This window comes from Miniopterus schreibersii (assembly GCF_964146895.1).
Source record: "Miniopterus schreibersii genome assembly, chromosome: 8".
Classification (NCBI taxonomy): domain Eukaryota; kingdom Metazoa; phylum Chordata; class Mammalia; order Chiroptera; family Miniopteridae; genus Miniopterus; species Miniopterus schreibersii.
In genome coordinates this window covers 22,857,791-22,877,078 of record NC_138109.1, presented here as the reverse complement: position 1 = coordinate 22,877,078, position 19,288 = coordinate 22,857,791, and the positions used below count along the sequence as shown (strand labels likewise).

At 53.8% G+C, this 19,288-nt stretch overlaps 1 protein-coding gene across 1 annotated transcript; it reads left to right on the top strand.

Moving 5' to 3' along the window:
- Window positions 1-3,366: 3,366 nt before the first annotated feature.
- NT5C1A (5'-nucleotidase, cytosolic IA) lies at window positions 3,367-18,176 on the top strand. Its single transcript, XM_081144499.1, has 6 exons — window positions 3,367-3,585; window positions 10,393-10,560; window positions 11,007-11,136; window positions 12,573-12,695; window positions 15,525-15,709; window positions 17,300-18,176. Exons 1-6 carry the CDS (start codon window positions 3,433-3,435, stop codon window positions 17,663-17,665), a joined length of 1,125 nt encoding a protein of 374 aa, XP_081000625.1. The 5' UTR covers window positions 3,367-3,432; the 3' UTR covers window positions 17,666-18,176.
- Window positions 18,177-19,288: the final 1,112 nt, after the last annotated feature.

The following is a 19,288-nucleotide window of genomic DNA, read 5'->3' as shown; positions in this document are numbered from 1 at the left end:
ACGCTCAATTGCTTTTACAAGGGCTTTCTCAAGGTCACTCAGAGGGGGCCAGCTGCCTTGGCAGGAAGCAATTAGGACGGAGGAAGGAGGCTGACCTGGCCTCAGGGCAATCATGAACCTAAGGAGGTGACTCAGAAGTCTGAGAACTTGGGGCTGCTATTCCCAGCTGAAGCTACACTGGGGGGATGGGGAGTCCTGTCTCCTGCCTGTCTTAGAGCCTGCACAGGTCCTGGGTTACCATCTCCTAAAAATGTTCCCCTAGGCCCTCATCATCTCTAGCCCAGGTTAGTCCACCTCCTGCTTTAAGGCTTGCTCTCTGTGCCATCTATCTGCCCCAAAGAAACAGGGGTGATCTCCCTAAAGCACAAATCTGACCATGTCAACTCTTCAAATTCTCCCCGTCCTCAGTATCATAAACTCCGTAAAAGTCCCCCAATGCCCTGCATGATCTTCCATCTGCTGACTTCAAAAGCCTGTTTTTCCCTTGCCTCCCCCTCCTTCTCCCTGCATTTGAGACACCCTGTATTGTCCCCCATTTCCCTGAGGGATCTCTTAGGCTTCTGTGCCTGTACACAAGCCATTGCCCCTCTCTTGGCCACCCATTCATTCTCCTGTCTGAGTGATCTCCTCTGTGAAGTCCTCCCAAACCTCAGACAATTGGCCCCTCATGTGTACACAGTTCATCATGAGATTCCCTGTGAGCTGAGCTGGGCACATGCAAGTCTCCCAGTAAAGGGGACTGGAGTAGTTGAGGCTTCTGGTTGCGAGTGAACAAAATGAATTCAAACAAGCTCAAGCAAAAAGGGAGGCTTAATGGCTCATGTAACTGGGAAGTTCAGGCTCTGCTGGATCCAGAGACTCAGTTTTGCACCCTTTTTCCCTCCATGCTTCTGCTTCTCTCTCTGTGTGGCCTCATTGGGCATCTCCTATGATCTTTCACCTGTCTCACAGGAAAATGGGTTCCCAGATCACATTGTCCCAAGTTAATAACCCCAGGGAAGAAAGAGCCAAATCTCCCAGCATCCCTATACAAGAGCATGGGAGACTGGCCCAACTGGGGCCACGTGCTCCTCCTTAGCTTAATCACTGTGTCCAAGGAAATAGGGCTCTACAGTTGGTGAGGTCTAGACCACATGTCTGCTCCTATGACCAGGAAGGCAGGGCCAGTTACTGGAAGACGGTGGGAAAGATTTCTAGTAAAAAATACCAATAGCCACCAACTTTTTTTGGGGGGGGGGGCATTTGTCAAAGTAATGTGGAGAATCTCCTGTAAATTTAGAGATGGGCACTATAGCCAGGTCCTCAACTGGGACTTGGGAAACTGTCAGGATCAGAGGCAGCTCCTTCTCAGGGCAGCTGGGTTTCTCTTTTGTGGGGTCTCTACTCCCTTCTGCACATCTCCCATCTCATCCACTCATCGGCTCATTCTGCTTGAAGCTCACTAAGGTCAACCAGGTCTCTTGGAAGCCAACTGTATATTTCACAGCAACCTCAGCTTCCACACTTGCGGTTGATTTTCCAGTCCCTGTTTCCCAATTCCAAATTCCGGAAAAAGAGGAATCTGGCTCAGATCAACTTTCAAACCCAGGCCACACAAGTCAAAGTTCACTGGACAGTATGGCGATGGCTCACCTTTGCGTCAGGTGCTCACTCCCACTTAAGTAACCACCCTATAAGTTCTTCCTAAGTGACCTCCTCTTCCATGAGGCACCTGAGAATACATGACCCCTTCCCAGAGTTTCATTATTTATTGCCATGTAACAAGCCACCCCAAGACTTAGTGTTCAAACAACAGTTTGTTTTTTCATGACTCTGTGGGTTGGCTGGGCTTAGCTGGGAGGTTTTCCTGCTTCATGGCTGGCGTCACTCATCCAGCAGCATCCCACTGGAGCTGAGCTGGGGCTGGATCAGCCGAGACAACCTCACTCATATGTGATGCTGAGAGTAGCAGGGAAACCACTGTTCTCCACTGGCTACTTATCCTCCAGGGCCGCTCTGCCTCACCACGTGGACTCTCCAGCAGGACAGTCCAGTCTTCTTTTTCTAGTAGCTGACTCCCAAGAAGGCAAAAATGGAATCTGCAAGGGCTCTTAAGGCTTAAGCTTGGAAACTGGATAACATCACTTTTACAGCATTCTATTAGTCAAAGCAAGACACTGGGTCAGCTCAGATTCACCTCCACCTCTGGATGGCAGGAGTGTCAAAGTCACATTGCCAAAGGGCAGGCAGGATGAGAGAGAGTCCGGGGTCATCTATGGAATAAATCTACTAGGCCTTGAGAAGGGCAAGTGGAAACATATTTCTCCAATCTTAAAACTTTTTATTGTTATTTCCCCCTTCCTCTCACACAAGGTTTAGTTGGTTTCCCCCAGGATGGCAGAGTTTGTCCAGGTCCTTCCATTTTGTACCCCCTCCCAGGCAGACACCCCCCAGGCTAAGCCAGTGTTTACTCCTGCTGCTCCCACCCACCCGTGCATGCTTCTAGGCTCACAGGAGATGCCCCTTGTCTGTTTCCTGGCCTGTGCCTTGGGATGGGTGGCATCCCGGCCTCTCCACCAAGGTCTCTCCATCCCTGAGACTCCGGAATGGTGGTCCAAGAGTCTTTGACTCTGAGGCTCCTCTTCTGCCTTCCCTCCATCCAGCCACTTCAGAGCCTGTAACTAATCATCCCAAGCTTGGCAAGTGGGACCTGGCAGTGCGCGCCCCCTGCTGGCTCTCGGGGGCCCAGCTAGAGCTCGGGTCTTGAGAGAGAATCCCCGGGAGCGTCTCAGGTCGGGGTCCCCCGCCGGGCGAGGAGAGCTTAGTCTCCACACGGACTTCGAGGGCCCTTCTGCCTCGGTGGGGAAGAGCTGCGGGGCGGGGCCTCCACCGTGCGCCCGGCGGGAGGCAGGCTCCTGCTGGTGGCGGAGCTGTCCATTCACCACCTAGGGTTCGAGGGAGGGGACGCCGCTCAGGGCCCCACGGTCCTTGCAACGCAGGGGAAAGCGGGTTAGCTTGGGGGCGGGGGACTAGCTTTTCATTTTCTCTTTGGGATTCACCATCCTGGAAAAAAAGGCGTCAGGCCTCCCCTCTCCCCGCGATCCCGCAGCAGCCCGCAAGCCCCGCTTCAGGGCCCCTTCACCTGAGAGCTGGGAGGCCAAGCCCCCACCCCCACCCCCACCCCATCCACCGGGGGCGTGGGGCGGCGGCGGAAGGAGGGCTCAGCTGTCCTCCGGGACTCACACGACGGCAACGCACCGGCCACCGGGAGGGCGAGTTTGGCACCCCCGCCCCCACCCCGCCCTCCCGCGGGCTCGCACGCCCACAGTCCCCGCCGCCGCCCGCCCCCTTCTCACGCCCGGGACGCGCCCGCGCCGGCTCCCGCAGCCCAGCCCCGCGAGCTCCGCGTCCCCGCCGCCGCCCTCCGCGGCGCGGCCAGGTCACAGCCGGAGCATGGAAGCCGGAGAGCCCCGGGAGCCCCGGGAGCCCCGGGAGCCCCGGGAGCCCCGCGAGCCCGGGCCGGGGGCCGAGACCGCCGCGGCCCCGCGCTGGGAGGAAGCCAAGACTTTCTGCGACAACCTCTCGCCCAAGAAGAAACCCAAATCGGTAAACGCGGAGCAGGGGCGTGGAGGGAGGGAAGGGGAAAGGTCACCGGGGCGGGGGTCGGAGGCCCCCTGGAGAGGGACGGGGGGCGCCCCTCCCGGAGGGGACGCAGCTCCTCAGCACCAGCACGCTCCGGGCGGTTGGCTAGGGCTCGGGTTTATTTTGGGAGCTCTGCTCGGTGTTTTTCCCGGGGCTCGGGTTCCGCGCCAGGGTCCCCCTCCCCCATGCCGCCACCGGGCCCTGCTCGGGGCCCCGCCGCTCAGTCCCTGTCGGTCGGGGCCGCCTGCGGAAGCGACCCGGGCCCCAGGAACCCGATCAGGAAACCCGGCTCCTTGCTGTGCGCCCCGGTTTCTGCCATCTGGGTACCGGGCTTCGGACTCGAGCCTAAGCGTTTGGGGTCTGGCTCAGGGCCTTGCACCCTGGGCTGGGGAGCTGTGCTCCCCGCGTCCTCAGGGTGCGCTCAGGGCTCCGCGCCCCAGCTCCCGCTCTGCTCCCCTCGCAGTGGGCATTAGCATCCCCGCTACCTCCGTGGGGGGCTCAGCCCCCCAGGACTCACGCAGAGGAGAGAGGTCCTCTTCCCATCCAACAAGTTCCTGATGGTCTGGTCGGCCCTGGGACTTGCTCACGCCCACTTCCCAGACCTCAGGGCTTGCGGAGGGGACTGAGAATAGAGGTTGGCTCAGAGCATCCTCCAGAGAGCTCCAGCCAGACCTTCAAGCGTCTTGCTGCTTCCCTCCAAAGGCCCTACCCCAGGAGCCCACCCGTCTGCAGGCATATCCTGCAGCACCGCCAGGGCCCCTCAGCGACGGGGACTGAGAGGTGGGTTAGGCTGAGTCCCTGCGTCAGGAGCTCACACTGTAGGTGGTGAGTGCTCAGGCCAGAGACCCTGCAAGTGCCGTGGGAGCAGAGGGAAGGAGTGACTGCCCACTAAGTTAGGCTTTGTAGAGGTGGCCTTTGAACTGATCTTGAAGCCTGAGTAGGTGTTTTTCCCCTGTGCAGAGAGAAACAGGATGGGCAAAATGCATGGAGATGGCCACTGAGAGGGAGAGTGTAGGATCTTTGGGAGAAGAGTTGGAGGAGTGCAGAGGCCCATGGAGGGCCTTGAGTGCCATGTTAAGGAGCCAGGACCTTATTCAGTGAGGCTAGGGGTTTTAAAACTAGGTTCTGTGGAGCCCCATGCTTCAGGGAGTCTGCACACATGTGAATCCAATTAATTTTATTTCTTCAAAGTATGTTTTGAACAATTAAAAATGTATAATAGCCCTGGCCAATGTGGCTCAGTGGATTCTGAGGGACCAAACGGTCACCAGTTTGTTTCCCAGGTCAAGGGCACATACCTGGGTTGCAGGTTCAACCCCCAGGCACATGCAGGAGGCAACCAATCCATGTGTCTCTCTCACATGGATGTTTGTCTCTCTCTTCCCCATCCCCCCTTCCACTCTCTCTGAAAATCAATGGAAAAAATATCCTTGGGTGATGATTAACAACAACAATAACAAAGTATAATAAAACTCAACTCATTCAAATGTGTTATGTGAATGTTTAGCACCTTGGAGACCATGACATATTAGTTTATGTGGCAGGTTGATTTTTCTTAGCAAACCTCAGAATGAAGCTTTTCTGCGATCTGTTTAATGGAAGAGTATCTTGAAATTGCTGACAATTTATTGCTGAGTCTCTTGAGGCTTGTAGTTTAAAACAAAACAAGACATTTGCAACCACTTATTGGTGCGAATTGGGGTTTTCTCAATACTGTGCAAAAATCAACCACTGCAGAAAAAATTGACTAGATGATGAAGCTTAAGTCTGCCCTGGCATCCTAACTCCCACTTCCAAATTTGTCATCACAACTGTGTTGTTTTCATTGGTACATAAAGTATTATAATAAATACTTTATGTTGGTACATAAAGTATTATAATAAATACTTTATGTACATGTAATGCATATGAGTTTGTAAAATGAATTTATGCCAATATGATATGATAATATTTGGTTTACATATTGGGGTTTCCCCCAAGAGTTCATTTGAATAAAAGACCAACCTACTTTTTCAAAAAACATGAGAACCATTATGGAGCTATGCAGGGTTTTTCAGCAAGGGATTAACTTGGTTCCAGTTTCATTTTAGAAAGGTTGCCCTGGGCAGTGTGGTGGGTAGATTAGAGAGGGTGCGTCTGGCAGCAGGCAGACTAGTGAGGAGGCTGGTCCCTGCCTGAGGAGCAAGCTGTCATGGCCTGGAGGTGGAGAGAAGGGGGTGGACGCTGGGAACTAGGGTGGTGAGTGAAGCTCACCAATTCATTTTCTCCCTAGGCACCAAGGAACCGGGGAACTCAGGCCCAGCTGTCAGTCATGACCCCTCTGTCAGCCCCTGACCCTCACAGTTTTCTGAGAGGCAAGGTGCCTGGTGGCTTCCTGGCCCCTACTCCTTCCTGCCACAGCCCCTCCTCCTACAGGCTATTTTGGGGACTGTAGGCCTCATGGGCCCCATTAGGGCCTGGCCTGGGTTTATTCTCAATCCCAGGAGCCTGAGTGAGATATTTAAGCCCTGGGACCCATAGGAGGCCCTCACCTCGTGGGGTCAGAGGACTTCCTCAAGGCAGAACTATGTGCTTCTCTCTCCTCCAGCAGCCCTTCTCCCTCTAAGTCCTACTAGAAATAACAGCTTTTGGCCATGTTCCTCTCTGGGTCCCAACAGGCAGAATCATATCGGCCTAAAATGAGAGCTCCTCAGACAGGCTGGGTGGGGCTGGGCTGCCCTCCATTACCCCTCCACTACGACCCCCCACGCCAGAGGGGGACACCAGCCTGGCCCCAAGCCCAGGTGGAAGGCAGGGAGAGCTGGCAGGACCCTGGTTCCCTGGAGGCAGTGCTCTCAGGCCAAGTTCCTGGTCTAGGGTAAGGCTCTTTCTGACCTAGTTCCCAGTCTGAAATCTGGACTTCTTTCTGATTTCTGGAGGAACTGTCCCCAGGTTCACCTGACAACACATGACAGGGTGGCCTCCCTCTGCGGCTAGGTCCAGGAGGGTCTCTGGGTTCCTCTCCAGCTCTGGCCGACCTCCTTCACCTGTTTCTTTAGCTCCACCTGGACCCCGGACGGGCCCCGGCTCATCTCTTCCAGCTGGGATCCGTATTTCCCGCAGCAGCTCATGCCCTCCAGGCCCTTAGACTCTACCGCACTGGTTCAGTGTCAGAGCAGGCAGAGCGGGCGGCAGGGTCCTGCCCCTGGGACCTCCATTCTGAGGGTAGAGAGCCCTGCCCTTAGAATCCTCAGTGTGAGCGTGGGGGGAGTGTCCCAGGGAAGTGGCTGAAGAGGAGTTGGGGTCTTCTGGGAGTTACTGAGGAGGGGCATATGGGCAGGTGGGGCTGTTGTATGGACAGAGGCCAAGCTAGAGGCCAGAGACTCAGGATCTTACCCTGGCTCTGCCTTGACTTTGCTGTGTGACCTAGGGTCATTTTCTGTCGCTCTCTGAGCCTATTTCCCCATCTTTAAAAGAAGGAAGTGGAGACTCCTGGAGTCAAGGCAGCTGGGATAGTTTTCTTGCAACGGCCCAAGGTGGGATGGGATGGGGCCTGGGCAGGTCAGCCAGAGGGGACCCACACATGGCAGTCTGGCAGGGACTGTGGGACAGAAGGTGAGGAGTGAGACCTTGGCTGGCTGCCTGGGCTGGAGTGGCCGGCTTGGGAACCAGCCTAAAGGGGCTGGAAGGACAGCAGATTCTCTGTCCTTGAAGGGATGGTGAGCTCTGTCCCTAGGGCAGTAAGCCCAGGGGGTGGGACAAACTCAGCCCCTGTCCCGAAGGCCAACAGGCTTCCTGGGTTTGTGAGAGTGCGTCTCCCTACTCCCTTAACACCACCCTTACCATCCCTGGCCATCCCTCCCTCCTTTTTCTCTAGGTCTTTTAACTTTACCTTCTTTCCTTGAAGGCTCACAGGTGCTGAGGGGTTTGGGCAGTAACCAGCCCAAGGACACACAGATACACGGTAGTGGCCACACACTGGGAGAGTGCTTGAGCTGAGCCCCAGTGGAGAGGCACCTGTCCGGCCACTGCCCTGGTCTGGCCCTGCTGGACATGTGCAGCACCTTGGTGGAGTAAAAGTCAAATGCTGAGGTCTACCTCAAGAGCTTGGGGAGCTCTTTGGTCTTCCATTTCTACTCTGAGGTCTTAAAGCCTCACTAGCCACTTGCACCAGTCATAGCTACTTAAATTTAAATTGATTAAAATGAAATATAATTAAAAATTCAGTTTCTCAGTCTCACTAGGCACGTTTTAGGTTATTTTGTAGCCACATGTAGCCACACTGACAGCTCCGGTCATTTCTATTATCACAGAATGTTCTATTGGACAGTGCTCTTCTGAAGAATGGCATGAATCTCTGCCTTGGGGACAGGTCATAAGCTCCATGGGGACAGGGATCACACCTGTCTTGTTTCCTGCCATGTCCCCAGCACAGTGCCTGTCACATGGTAATCACTCAATGTTGTCAACTGATTGAAACCCAGGCTTGACTCCAGAGAGAAGCAGCAGGGCCAGTGAGTGACCTGCTGGGCTAGCAGGAGCGGGCGACCAGAATGCGAGGTCCCTTTATGAGTCTTGTCCCCAACTTGAGCCTTTCATCTCTAAAGTGGGAATCACCCTTAGGTCTCAGAGATGTAGAGAGACTCTGGGTGTCTGCGAGTCCCTCAGGAAGCCACATCCTGACCCTCCTCAGGGATTTAAAGGGCCCAGCTGTTGGGGTGATGGCATGCCCCTGGCTCCAGTCTACTGGAGGCAGTGAAGAAGTTCTGGGGCCCCTCTGGGACCCTGAGAGAAGGCCCTCTGCAATCTAGCAGCTTCCTACTCTTCTCGGCTCACCTGTACTCACCCCCCCAGGCCCTGGGCTCTGCTCACCATGGATGCCCGTGGATGTGCACACCTCTTCATGTCTTCCTCCACCCTCCTGCTCCTCTCCCATGACAGTTTCCTCTGAACCAGTCAAGACCTTGCTTTCACCTGCCTTCTGTGCCTCATTTCAGTCCCTTTTGCATCTGTTTACCTGACTTTCTCCCCTACCAGCCTGTGAGCTCTGAGGACAGGAGCCAAGTCTCTACCAAGACCACCCTCAGGCAGAGCTCAGGTGCCTGGCACAAAGAACCAGTAAATGTTTACCAAGTTTGCATCAACCAAAAAATATTCTCCAAGCATCTACTGTATCAAGCAATCTGAACAAATTAGGGCATTACACTGAAGTTTCTGGTTCATGTTAAATTTGTCATGGCAAATACTGTTTCTCATTGAAATATATTACTTAAAAGTTCAGAGGCATTAAAAATTTACTGAGCTTTATATGCATATATGCACAGCCCAAGGACACGGACAATGGTGGAAAGAGGGACTGCGGAGGGGGATGGGACAGGGTGGAATGGGTTATTGGGGAGAAAAAGGGATATTTGTAATATTTTAAACAAAAATAAAAATTTTTTAAAATCCTTAATCTAAAAAAATAAAATAAAATTTACTGAGCACATACTATGTGCTAGGTACAGTTCTAAGCACTAGAGATACAATAAGTGAACAAGGTAGTCATAGCTCCTCCTCCCTCAGAACTTAGGCATGGTTCCTACTTCCTCTCTAGAACTCTGTATAGAAATAGAAAGAATTAAATAAGCAATTATACATTAGTGTTAGATTTTACTAAAAAGGAAATAGGAAAGAAAAAGGAAATAGAAGAGGTAGCAACCCCATGACTAGGAGTGAAGGAAGGCTTCTTAGAGATGGCGTGTAGTTTGAGACCCAAAAGTTGGGTAGCAGTTAGCTGGATAAAGAGTCAGGGAAAGAGCAGATTAGGAAGGGGAACAGCGTGTGCAAAGGCTCAGAGAAAGAATGGAAGGGTCAGCTTGAGCAAAGTAGGGTCATGGGAAGGTGAGAGTGGAGACCGAGGTAGGGGTCTGTCATGAAGAGCTTCCTACTCCATACTAAAGGCTACCGACTGGAGTCAGAAGACTGGACACCAATGAAGGGGAGGGGGCATGTGATCAGATCCAGCTTGAGAAAAATCTCATGACAACAATGTGGATGACAGATTGGAGGAGATGAGAGATGTTGAAGGACTGGACTATGGTGGGGAAGACAGAAGTGGATGGATTCCAGTGGAGCTGACAGGTGCTGGTGACTGATTGGTGGGAAAGGGAGCTGAGGAAGAGGGAAGATGTGCGTTGACTGCCGGGCTTCTGGGTTAGGTGACGAGTGCGTGGTGATGCGGAGCAGTGAGATGACGAAGGAAGGAGGAGTCCAGGTTCAGGGGTGGAGAGTGGCAGGAGTTGAGCCTTGGGCATGTTGAGTTTGAGTGTCTGTTAGTCAACTGGGACAGTTAGATACATGAGTCTAGAGCTGGAGAAAGATGTGGGCTGGAGATAAATTTTCTTATGTAATTGTCATATTTCAAGGTACCATTTCCTCCTAAGGGTATGCAGCTTTTATTTTCTAATGGAAACCACCCGGAGACCATCTTGAGCATTAGTCATACTCTCGCTCCATTCACTGTATTCATTTTTCTGTTGTGTCCCAATGGCTGGCTAGATTGCAGACTCCCCGAGAGCATGTCCCTGCCATCCCAGAGTGCTTCTTGGTGGGGAGCCATCATCTCCCTCAGTCCCCAGATGGGTCTTTCACAGAGGGGGTCCTGTCCTAGGCCTGCCCCTGCCCAGGACTAAGCCTCCTAGGGCAGAGGCTGGGCCTGGGTCTTCTCTCTGCCCCAGGACCCAGAGGGGCTGGCACATGAGACCCCCCTCAGGGGAGTGTGATGATGGCCCTTCTCCTGCACCCCGGCAGCCCAAGCCTCAGAACGCAGTCACCATCGCTGTGTCCTCCCGAGCCTTGTTCCGCATGGACGAGGAGCAGCGGATCTACATGGAGCAGGGCGTGGAGGAGTATGTGCGCTACCAGCTGGAACACGAGAACGAACCGTTCAGCCCCGGGCCCGCCTTCCCCTTCGTGAAGGTGAGCGGCAGCCCACCGCTACCCAAACAGTGCCTTGGTTAGAAACGAGCACTTGCACGGGTGTTTGAGTAAGGAGAAAGCGCCCTCTGGGAAGATGCTACGCCACAGGAGCGTGGCTGGCTAGGGACAGAGCCACTGTGGGAAGAAGAGGCCCCCCCATACTCTGGACTAATGCAGCCCCACACCAGCAGACCACCCAGCCTGGTGAGTGGAGCCCGGGCTGGATTTCAGCCTTCGCTCACGCTGCCAGTGAGGCAGCCCTGAGCAACAATCGACAAGGGCAGAGATGGGGAGACAGCCCATGTCCACGGACCTCCCCCAGCCCCTGGCCCCTGACCTCCCTCCCCCCCATTGGATTCCAGCTCACTGTCCTCCCCAACCCTGGCCACCAACTCCAAATATTAGTCCCTGGTGGTCTGAGCTGGAGGCCCCCCTCTCCCATCCAGGCTCTGGAGGCTGTGAACAGGCGGCTTCGGGAGCTGTACCCAGACAGTGAGGACATCTTTGACATCGTCCTTGTAACCAACAACCACGCCCAAGTGGGTGTCCGTCTCATCAATAGCATCAACCACTATGGTAAGCATGAGGGGTCTGGCCATGGGATACCCCTGCCAGACACCTGGGGATTGGGCCACACCCCTGCAGGGTAAGGGTATACCAACTAGAACCCCAAAACCAGCGGTGTGCTGGTAAACTGACTCTTTAAGAAACAACAACGATAACAACAACAAACAATTGTACATTGCCATTTTTAGGTTGTAAACATTTTCAACTGCTGGTAGCTTGTAACATTTCAAGCTACCAGCAGTTGAAAATCTAACTGGCTCAAAAAATCCCAGGGTGTTTAACATTCGGTTCTTACAAGCCAGTATGAACCAGCTCCAGCACACCACAGCACAGGCCCCACTCCCTATGTGATCAGCAAGGTACTTGCTGCCCCTGTGCCTCAGTTTCTCTAGCTACAATCGGGCTGACAGGCCTCACAAGGCTGCTGGGAGAAACATGCTGTCATCAGAGTGAATGGGGGTTTGTGGTTTCATTCAAATTCTTAATAGAAAGTAATAGACCCCCCAGAGCTCGTTTATGTTGAAAAGAATCTTTTATTAGGTTACAGGAGTGTCTCTTAGAACCACAGGACAGGAAAATTGGGCCTAAAAGGCCTGCAACCAAGAACTGGAATCTCTCCTGGGCTCTTTCTCTCTCTGCGCCACGTGAGCCCTCATCTGCTTCTCTCAGCAAGTCTGTTTCTTTGTTCTTTTTTCCCTGGTCTCCTTCCCTCCTCAAACTAGGCTTCTCTGTTTTTCCTGAACATGGCCAAAATTCATAAGTTTACAAGTCCTTGTTTTAAGCAACCAAGAGAGTCTAGTTGACAATTTTTTTAATCCGAATTTCAAATTACTGGGAGCAGGAATGATATCCAAATATTTAACCACCTGTGGTGTAGGCACCGAGTACTGAGGACAGACAGCACCTATAGGATTGGAGCCCGGCCAGAAGGACCCCTGCTGTTCCCGGCATAACCACTTCATTGTGGATTGTCCTGCTTGAGGGTTTCAGTAGTGTTGGGCTAACTCAATGTGCTCAGAGCAGCAGCCATTTACCAACCAGCAAATGTTTTACAACCTGTGCAGGCATGGGAACTAGGTGACTATGAGCCCAGGCTGTCGGAGAATCTGGGTGGCCCAGCTTGGGTCAGCTGTTTGTCCCCTATCCAACCCCCTATGGCCAAAAGGGCCACTCAAGGCTGGGGACCCACCTTGTATAGTACTATGACTCCCTGACAAGAGGATGTTCCTGTGAGCCAGGCAATCACTCCAGAGATGTGATCATCCTCATTTCATGGATGAAGGATGGAAGGGCTTAGAAACGGGGACCACTGGCCTAAAATCACTGAGAATCACTCCACTGCCGCCCCCTCAGAACCAAGAGGGTGTCTATTGGACACAGAAGGACCAGTCTGAGGCTAAGGGTTGGCCCGGGCATCACCCGGGTGTTCTCTACCTCCTCCCCAGACCTGTTCATCGAGAGGTTCTGCATGACAGGTGGGAATAGCCCCATCTGCTACCTCAAGGCCTATCACACCAACCTCTACCTGTCAGCTGACGCAGAAAAGGTTCAAGAAGCCATTGACGAAGGTGAGTCAAACTAGGGAAGAAGACTATGGGGAGTCTGGCAAAGGGGTCCCAGAGGTGGGAGGCCTGGTCCTAAAGCCCTGAGCAGGTGCTAGGGGTTGCCATGGTAGCTGGAAGGGGCGTACCTTTCTTAATTCCTATGACCTGTCCTATAAACTCTGAGAACAAGGCCCCACCTATTCCACTTATTGCCCATCTATTCCACTCTCCCACCCCCTGCCCTACCATGTTAAGGATGCTTTTACAAATCACCGTCACCCAGGCTTCTGTTTCCATGGAAACCCTCCTTACAGCCCAGAAACTTACTCCCTTCTAGGAATCCTCCAGCTAGGTAGGAGTTCTGATTCCTGTGTGACCAGGGGCAGTCTTTACCCCTCTCTGGGTCAATGGGGAGAGTGATAAGTATCTGGTAAGCCTGGGCAGTGAGTATGGCCTGGGAAATGGCCAGCATCCCAGGAGCCGAGGTGAGGTTAGGAGACCCAGCTACAAGCACTGACAAAGAGAATTTCCCCCCATGGGTCTCTTTCAAGGGGCAGTTTTGGGTGGTAGGCATAGCTTTGGCCCTCTGACAGGGTGTGTATTCCTATTGCATATGGAAGAAAACAGGCTGACAGGCTCTTCAGGCTAAGCACTACTGGCAGGTTTATCAACCAACAGTATATTCACTTTTCTCCTTCATGCTGTCTCCTGCCTAGAAGCCTGGCCTCTCTCCCTGATGCCTCACTCTTCTGAGCTCTTGGACCTCTAGAAGGCTATCTTTAACCAGGAGCCAGCAGCTATTTCCCTACACAGATGTCACACCCTCTGGTTGGGGCCTTGGCACCGGCCTGCATGTGTACCTCTATATGTCTGCAATTTGAGCTCAGGCTAGAGAGCAGGGGGCAGTCAGGGGGCAGGCCCTGCCCAAGGTGGGGGTGGTTCTGGTTCATCTTGGCTCCATCATTGGCAGAGCTGAGAGGGTGCCTGGCATGATGCCCAGGGCCTAGTCCTACTTGTAATATCCTCAGGCTAACAGAGTTGCTGTGGGGTTGACGCTGCTCGCCTCTCCCAGAGCCCTGCCTAAGCCCAGCCCCTCTGCTCTCAGGTTCCCAAAGAGCAGGGCTGAAGCGACCTTTGGAGAGATGAAGAATAGGGAATGGCCCCGGCCAGTTTGGCTCAGTGGTTAGCACATCAGCCTGCAGACCAAAGGGTCATGGGTTTGATTTCTGGCACGTGCCTCAGTTGCAGGCTCGATCCTCTGCCCGGGTCGGGGGCGTGTGTGGGAGGCAAACAATCTCTGTGTCTCTCTCACATCGATGTTTCTCTCTCTCTCTACCCCTCCTCCCTCCCTCCCACTCTTTCTATCAATGGAAAAATATTCTCGGGTGAGGATTAAAAAAAAAAAAAAAAGAGCCCGGCCGGGCGTGGCTCAGCGGTTGAGCATCGACCTAGGATCCAGGCGATTGGGGTTCGATTCCCGGTCAGGGCACATGCCCGTGTTGTGGGCTTGATCAATGACTCTCTCATCATTGATGTTTCTATCTCTCCCTCTCCTTTCCTCTCTCTGAAATCAATAAAGATATATTTAAAAAAAAAAAAAGGAAATGGACTGAACTGGCTGACCAGGTCTCCTGCCTCCTAGCCCTAGCTCTCTTGTCCAGTGTAGCTCTAGCCTGGAGCCTGGGTTTCTGACAGGCACCCTTGACCTTCTGGAGAAGCCCGGGGTTGCCGAGAGTCTGTGCCACCTCCCATGTAATTAGTGCTGCCTCTCATGGCCACCCATGTTGCTTCAAGGACCCCTGAATGGCCAGGCTGCCCTGAGTAGAGCATTCCTGGGTGCCCCTGTGGCAGTAGACTAAGGGTGCCCACACTGACTCCATCCCAGACTGCAGCCTGGGACCTCAGCCCCAGACAGAGCTGAAACATCTTCAATTTTACCTTGGCTCAGAGTAGGCGAGAGGCCTGCCGGACTCAACAGCAGGAGAGTAAGGCCCGTCTATGGCCATACCACCCTGAACACGCCTGATCTCGTCTGACCTTGGAAGCTAAGCAGGGTTGGGCCTGGTTAGTACTCGGATGAGAGAGAGAGGCCAAGCCAAGGTCAGGGCTCCTTCCCGCCCCCCCCCCCCCCAGGTCTGTATCAGGAGCTGTGAGGAACTCCAGGAAGGACATTAGTGGCCTGGGGGACTCTCCTTTCCAGCCAGGATTGACATTCGGATGGTTCACACCAGCATAACCTTGCTAGATATTAAAGTATTGACATTCCTCCATACTGATTGATAAATGGCTCCTGCCCTGAGTCCTCCAAGTGCCCCCCTGTTCCCAGGGACTCCCCTAGACCTTCCCACAAAGGAACAACTAAAAGGAAACTCAGGCTTAGCCCAGGGCCCTCAGACCTCTGCTCAGAGCAAAAGCCACCATCCATCCTTATTGGGCAGGGTTTTGTGTTTTTTTTAAAAATATATCTTTATTGATTTCAGAGAGAGGAAGAGAGAGAGAGAGAGAGAGAAACATCAATGATGAGAGAGTCGTCATTGGTTGGCTGCCTCCTGCACGCCCCCCACTGGGGATCAAGCCTGCAACCCTGGGCATATGCCGTGACCGCGAATTGAATCTCAATCTCTTGGATTATGGCTCAACCGCTGAGCCATGCCTGGCCAGGCTGGCCAGGTTTTTAATATTCTGAATATTACCCTCATTCACCTTGCTCTGCATCCTCGGTGAGGCAGGTGAGGCAGGTGAGGCAAGCATGACCTGAACTAGCCCTCTCCTGGCCCCAGGCAGCTGAGGCAGGTGTCAGGAGGCCCCGATTGCCAGGATAAAGGCAGACAATGTTCGCCTCTCTCTGCCCAGGGATCGCAGCTGCCACCATCTTCAGCCCCAGCAGGGACGTGGCTGTATCCCAGAGTCAGCTGCGCGTGGCCTTCGATGGGGATGCTGTGCTCTTCTCGGACGAGTCGGAGCGCATTGTCAAGGCCCACGGGCTGGACAGGTTCTTCGAGCATGAGAAGGCCCATGAGAACAAACCCTTGGCCCAGGTGCTCCACACACTCCCCAGAACCCCTGAATGGAGCAAGGTGGCTCCTCAGAACCTGCACTTGGCTGGAACCTCCAGCCCAGAACCAAACTCTGAGGTTGGCCAGAATCCAACCAGGCCCCTTACCAAGCCTCCAGCCCTCATCCCTCTCACCTGAGCCCTGGGTCCCCTCAGTGAGCTTCTACCCCTTCACTGAGCCCCTATCCCCCTCACTGCAGTCCCACCCTCCCTTTGAAGCCCCCATCCTCTCTCTAAGCCCCTCTCTGAAGCTCCTACCTCTCCTTTGCAACTCCTAGCTGAGGTCTCCATCCCCTCCTGGAAGTCCCCGTCCTTTTCTGAGGTCTCCCCATCCCTTCTCTAAAATCCCCATCACATTCTGAAAGCCTCACCCTCTCCCTCTGAAGCCACCATCTTCTCCTGGAACCCCCATCCCCTCTTTGAGAATCCCTGCCCCTCTAAGTAGGCTCCCCTCCTCCCCAAAAGTCCCCATTTCCCTCACTAGAGAAAAGGAAAAGCTGGACTGGTGCCCCTCACTGGGGCAGGAGATCCAGCTGGGTCTGGGGTCTGGAGCATCCCTCTGCTTTGGGCCACTCCAGCCCTAACTACCTCCTGCATCCATCCATTGGCAAGGGTCTCAGGGACCCTCACTCACTGTCAAACTGCTCTGGAGTCTCCCTGAGAGCAGAATATGCCCCAGAGCCTGGTTGAAATTCCTTGGGGTTGGAGCCACTGGGATTCTCCAGCCCTCCTGGGAGGTCCTATTTGTGCCTTTAACAAAAATCTAGATCACCCCAGAGTCCCTCTCTCCAACAGCTCAGCAGGCTCCAGTGGTGGCCCTTGAATATTCATTTCACTTCTATTCTCATTTATTCCCTCTGAAATCCTTGGGAATCAGGGCAGGACAGTTTTCCCACTAAGTGGTAGGCAGAGCCCAGAAGACCACTGCTTGCTCCGGTCACCCAGCAGGTGAGGAGTCTCCAGGATTGGAAGCCCACCTTCCCTTATTCCTAGCTGCTGTGTGGCTTTCTTCTTTACCATCCTCTGGTTCTTTACTCACTGTCCTCACCAACCTTCATTGTTCTCGGCACTGCAGAGAGAAAATCCTTTCCCTGACCCTTGAGAGCCAGAGCATGACACCCTGAGCCAGTTACACATGGTCTGTCTGTCCATGTTGTTTGTAGCTGAAATCCATTCTGCCTGGAGGGTGCCCGCACCATGGTTGCTAAATATTTTTAATATTCTCCTTCTGGTGAGCACAGAGGGTCATACTTACTGAGCTATAGGACAGACACCCATGTACCCAAGGGGCACACAGATGGACATACATAGTAACAGCTGTCCTGATATGCTATTCCCACACAGACATCCCCAATCACAGCAGTACAGGCCCCCAGACAAACACAGGTACCTGCAGTCCCATTGATGCGCACAGAAGCCTGAGCAGGCACAGCAGAACTGAGAGATTTGGGGATCTTGAGAAGTTTCCCCACCCAAACATCAAGACATGAATGCTTTAGGGAGGAGCCCAGCTGGAGAGGGGCAGATGTTTGGGAGAGGGATGAGCTCACAGTCTTCCCTTGCCTTCTCTTAGGGACCTTTAAAGGGCTTTCTGGAGGCCCTGGGTAGGCTGCAGAAGAAATTCTACTCCAAGGGCCTGCGGCTGGAGTGCCCGATCCGCACCTACTTGGTGACGGCACGCAGTGCAGCCAGTTCTGGGGCCCGGGCTCTCAAGACCCTGCGCAGCTGGGGCCTGGAGACAGATGAAGCCCTGTTCCTTGCAGGAGCGCCCAAGGGCCCCCTGCTCGAGAAGATACGCCCACACATCTTCTTTGATGACCAGATGTTCCATGTGGCTGGGGCTCAGGAGATGGGCACAGTGGCTGCCCACGTGCCTTACGGTGTGGCACAGATGCCTCGGCGGACTGCACTTGCAAAGCAGGCCCCAGCTGCACAATAGCTGAGCCACCAGCTTCACTGACCCACAGTGCTCCAGGCACAGCTCCCTGTCACACTTCGCCATGTCATCCAGTGGATCCTTCTAGTCCCCTGCCACGCTGCCTTGCTGCATGTCCGCCCTCATCCCCATGAGTGGGGCACTGGTAGGCAATTGTGCAGACTGGGCCGGCATTCTCACCAGCCCTCATGTTGGGCCAACACGGTGCCATGATGCTGGCTAGGAAAGTAAGACTGTGGCTGGATTTCAGGAGATGTTGATGGGACTGGGAGTGGGGGGACCAGAGGAGCTGGGATGCCTCAAAAGGCTTTGGGAGGAAAGCCAGCTCAGTGTAGTACAGAGAACACCGCTTCGAGAGAGAAGGGATCTGGCCTCCAAGCTCAGTCCTGGTATTAACTGCATGACTTTGAGTAAGTCCCTCCCTTTCATGGGCCTCACTTTTCCTATATTTTAGGTGGTTTTAAACTCTCCTTTAGCTAAAGAAGCTTGGTTTTATAAGATTCCTCTCTTTGAATGAAGCGTTCTGAGCCTGGGCTGCTGCTGGTCTACACGGCATTTTTCAACAGATTACAGAAAGACGCCATCTCTACAATGAATTATGAAAAGAAGGCCCTTCCTCTGGGCCTTTCCTCTGGCTGTACCCATGCTGGGGTGCACAGCTTGCTTAGCAGGATGTAAGTGGTATGTTATACCACTGGCTCCTCAGCCCAGAGGCCTTTGTCAACTGGGCAAAATACACAGTATTCCACAGCAACCCTACCATCATTTTACACCTTTGGGATCCACTGGACAAGATGACCCAACTGAGCCCTGTGCTCCTCTAATGAGAATCATCAGGGGTCAGCTGCCTGGGGGGGAGCCCCTGTGAAAGAAACGAGGGAGTGAATTAAAGCTGCATGCAGCCAGCAGGGGGCACTGCAGGCAGTTTTTGGGGAGCAGCTTTAGTGGCAACCTGCTTGGTGCTTCCTTTGCTTTTGCTTGTAGCCAAAATTCAGTTGTTCCTGTTTGCCAACCACTTCACCTCAGCCCTCGCTTCACCTCAGCCCTCTGTCCCTCAATTATTGTATCCTGCTGTGTCGCCAAGCAGCCCTGCCAGTGGGGAAAGAGGCGGAGTATCAGGGCTTACTGTTGTGGGCCCAGGGGGAGAAAGCTCAGTGACTGAAGTGGGAGGTTGTCCAGGCTGAGAGGATGCAGGATGTGTGCGGAGATCTGGTCTGGGGCGGTGACCATTTAGAGAGGAAGGAGCTGAAATGTGCCCTGGAAGATTCTCCAGCTGTGGAATTGTGAGTGGAGGTAATGAGCTCTCTGTCACTGGGATGCTGTGTGAAGGACGCCCTCTGAGGTACCCCCGTGAATCCTCCACCCTTGCCGGAGCCCCTGCAGCCCTTTTGTCACCATTTCCAGGGTAGAGCTCTCACTCCTGACGACTCAGCCTCCTGCTTTACTGACCAGCCTGGTTCTCTCTGGAGGGATGGTGGGCACCAATGGCTGGTCCCTCAGGAAGACCCAAAGGTGTGAGCAGACATCTGTTTGGGGGGTTGATGCCCAGCTCCAGGGGGGAATTTTAGCTGTGAGCAAGCACTTTGTGAAGAAAGCCAAAGATGATCATCGCAGCAGGCAGGAGCC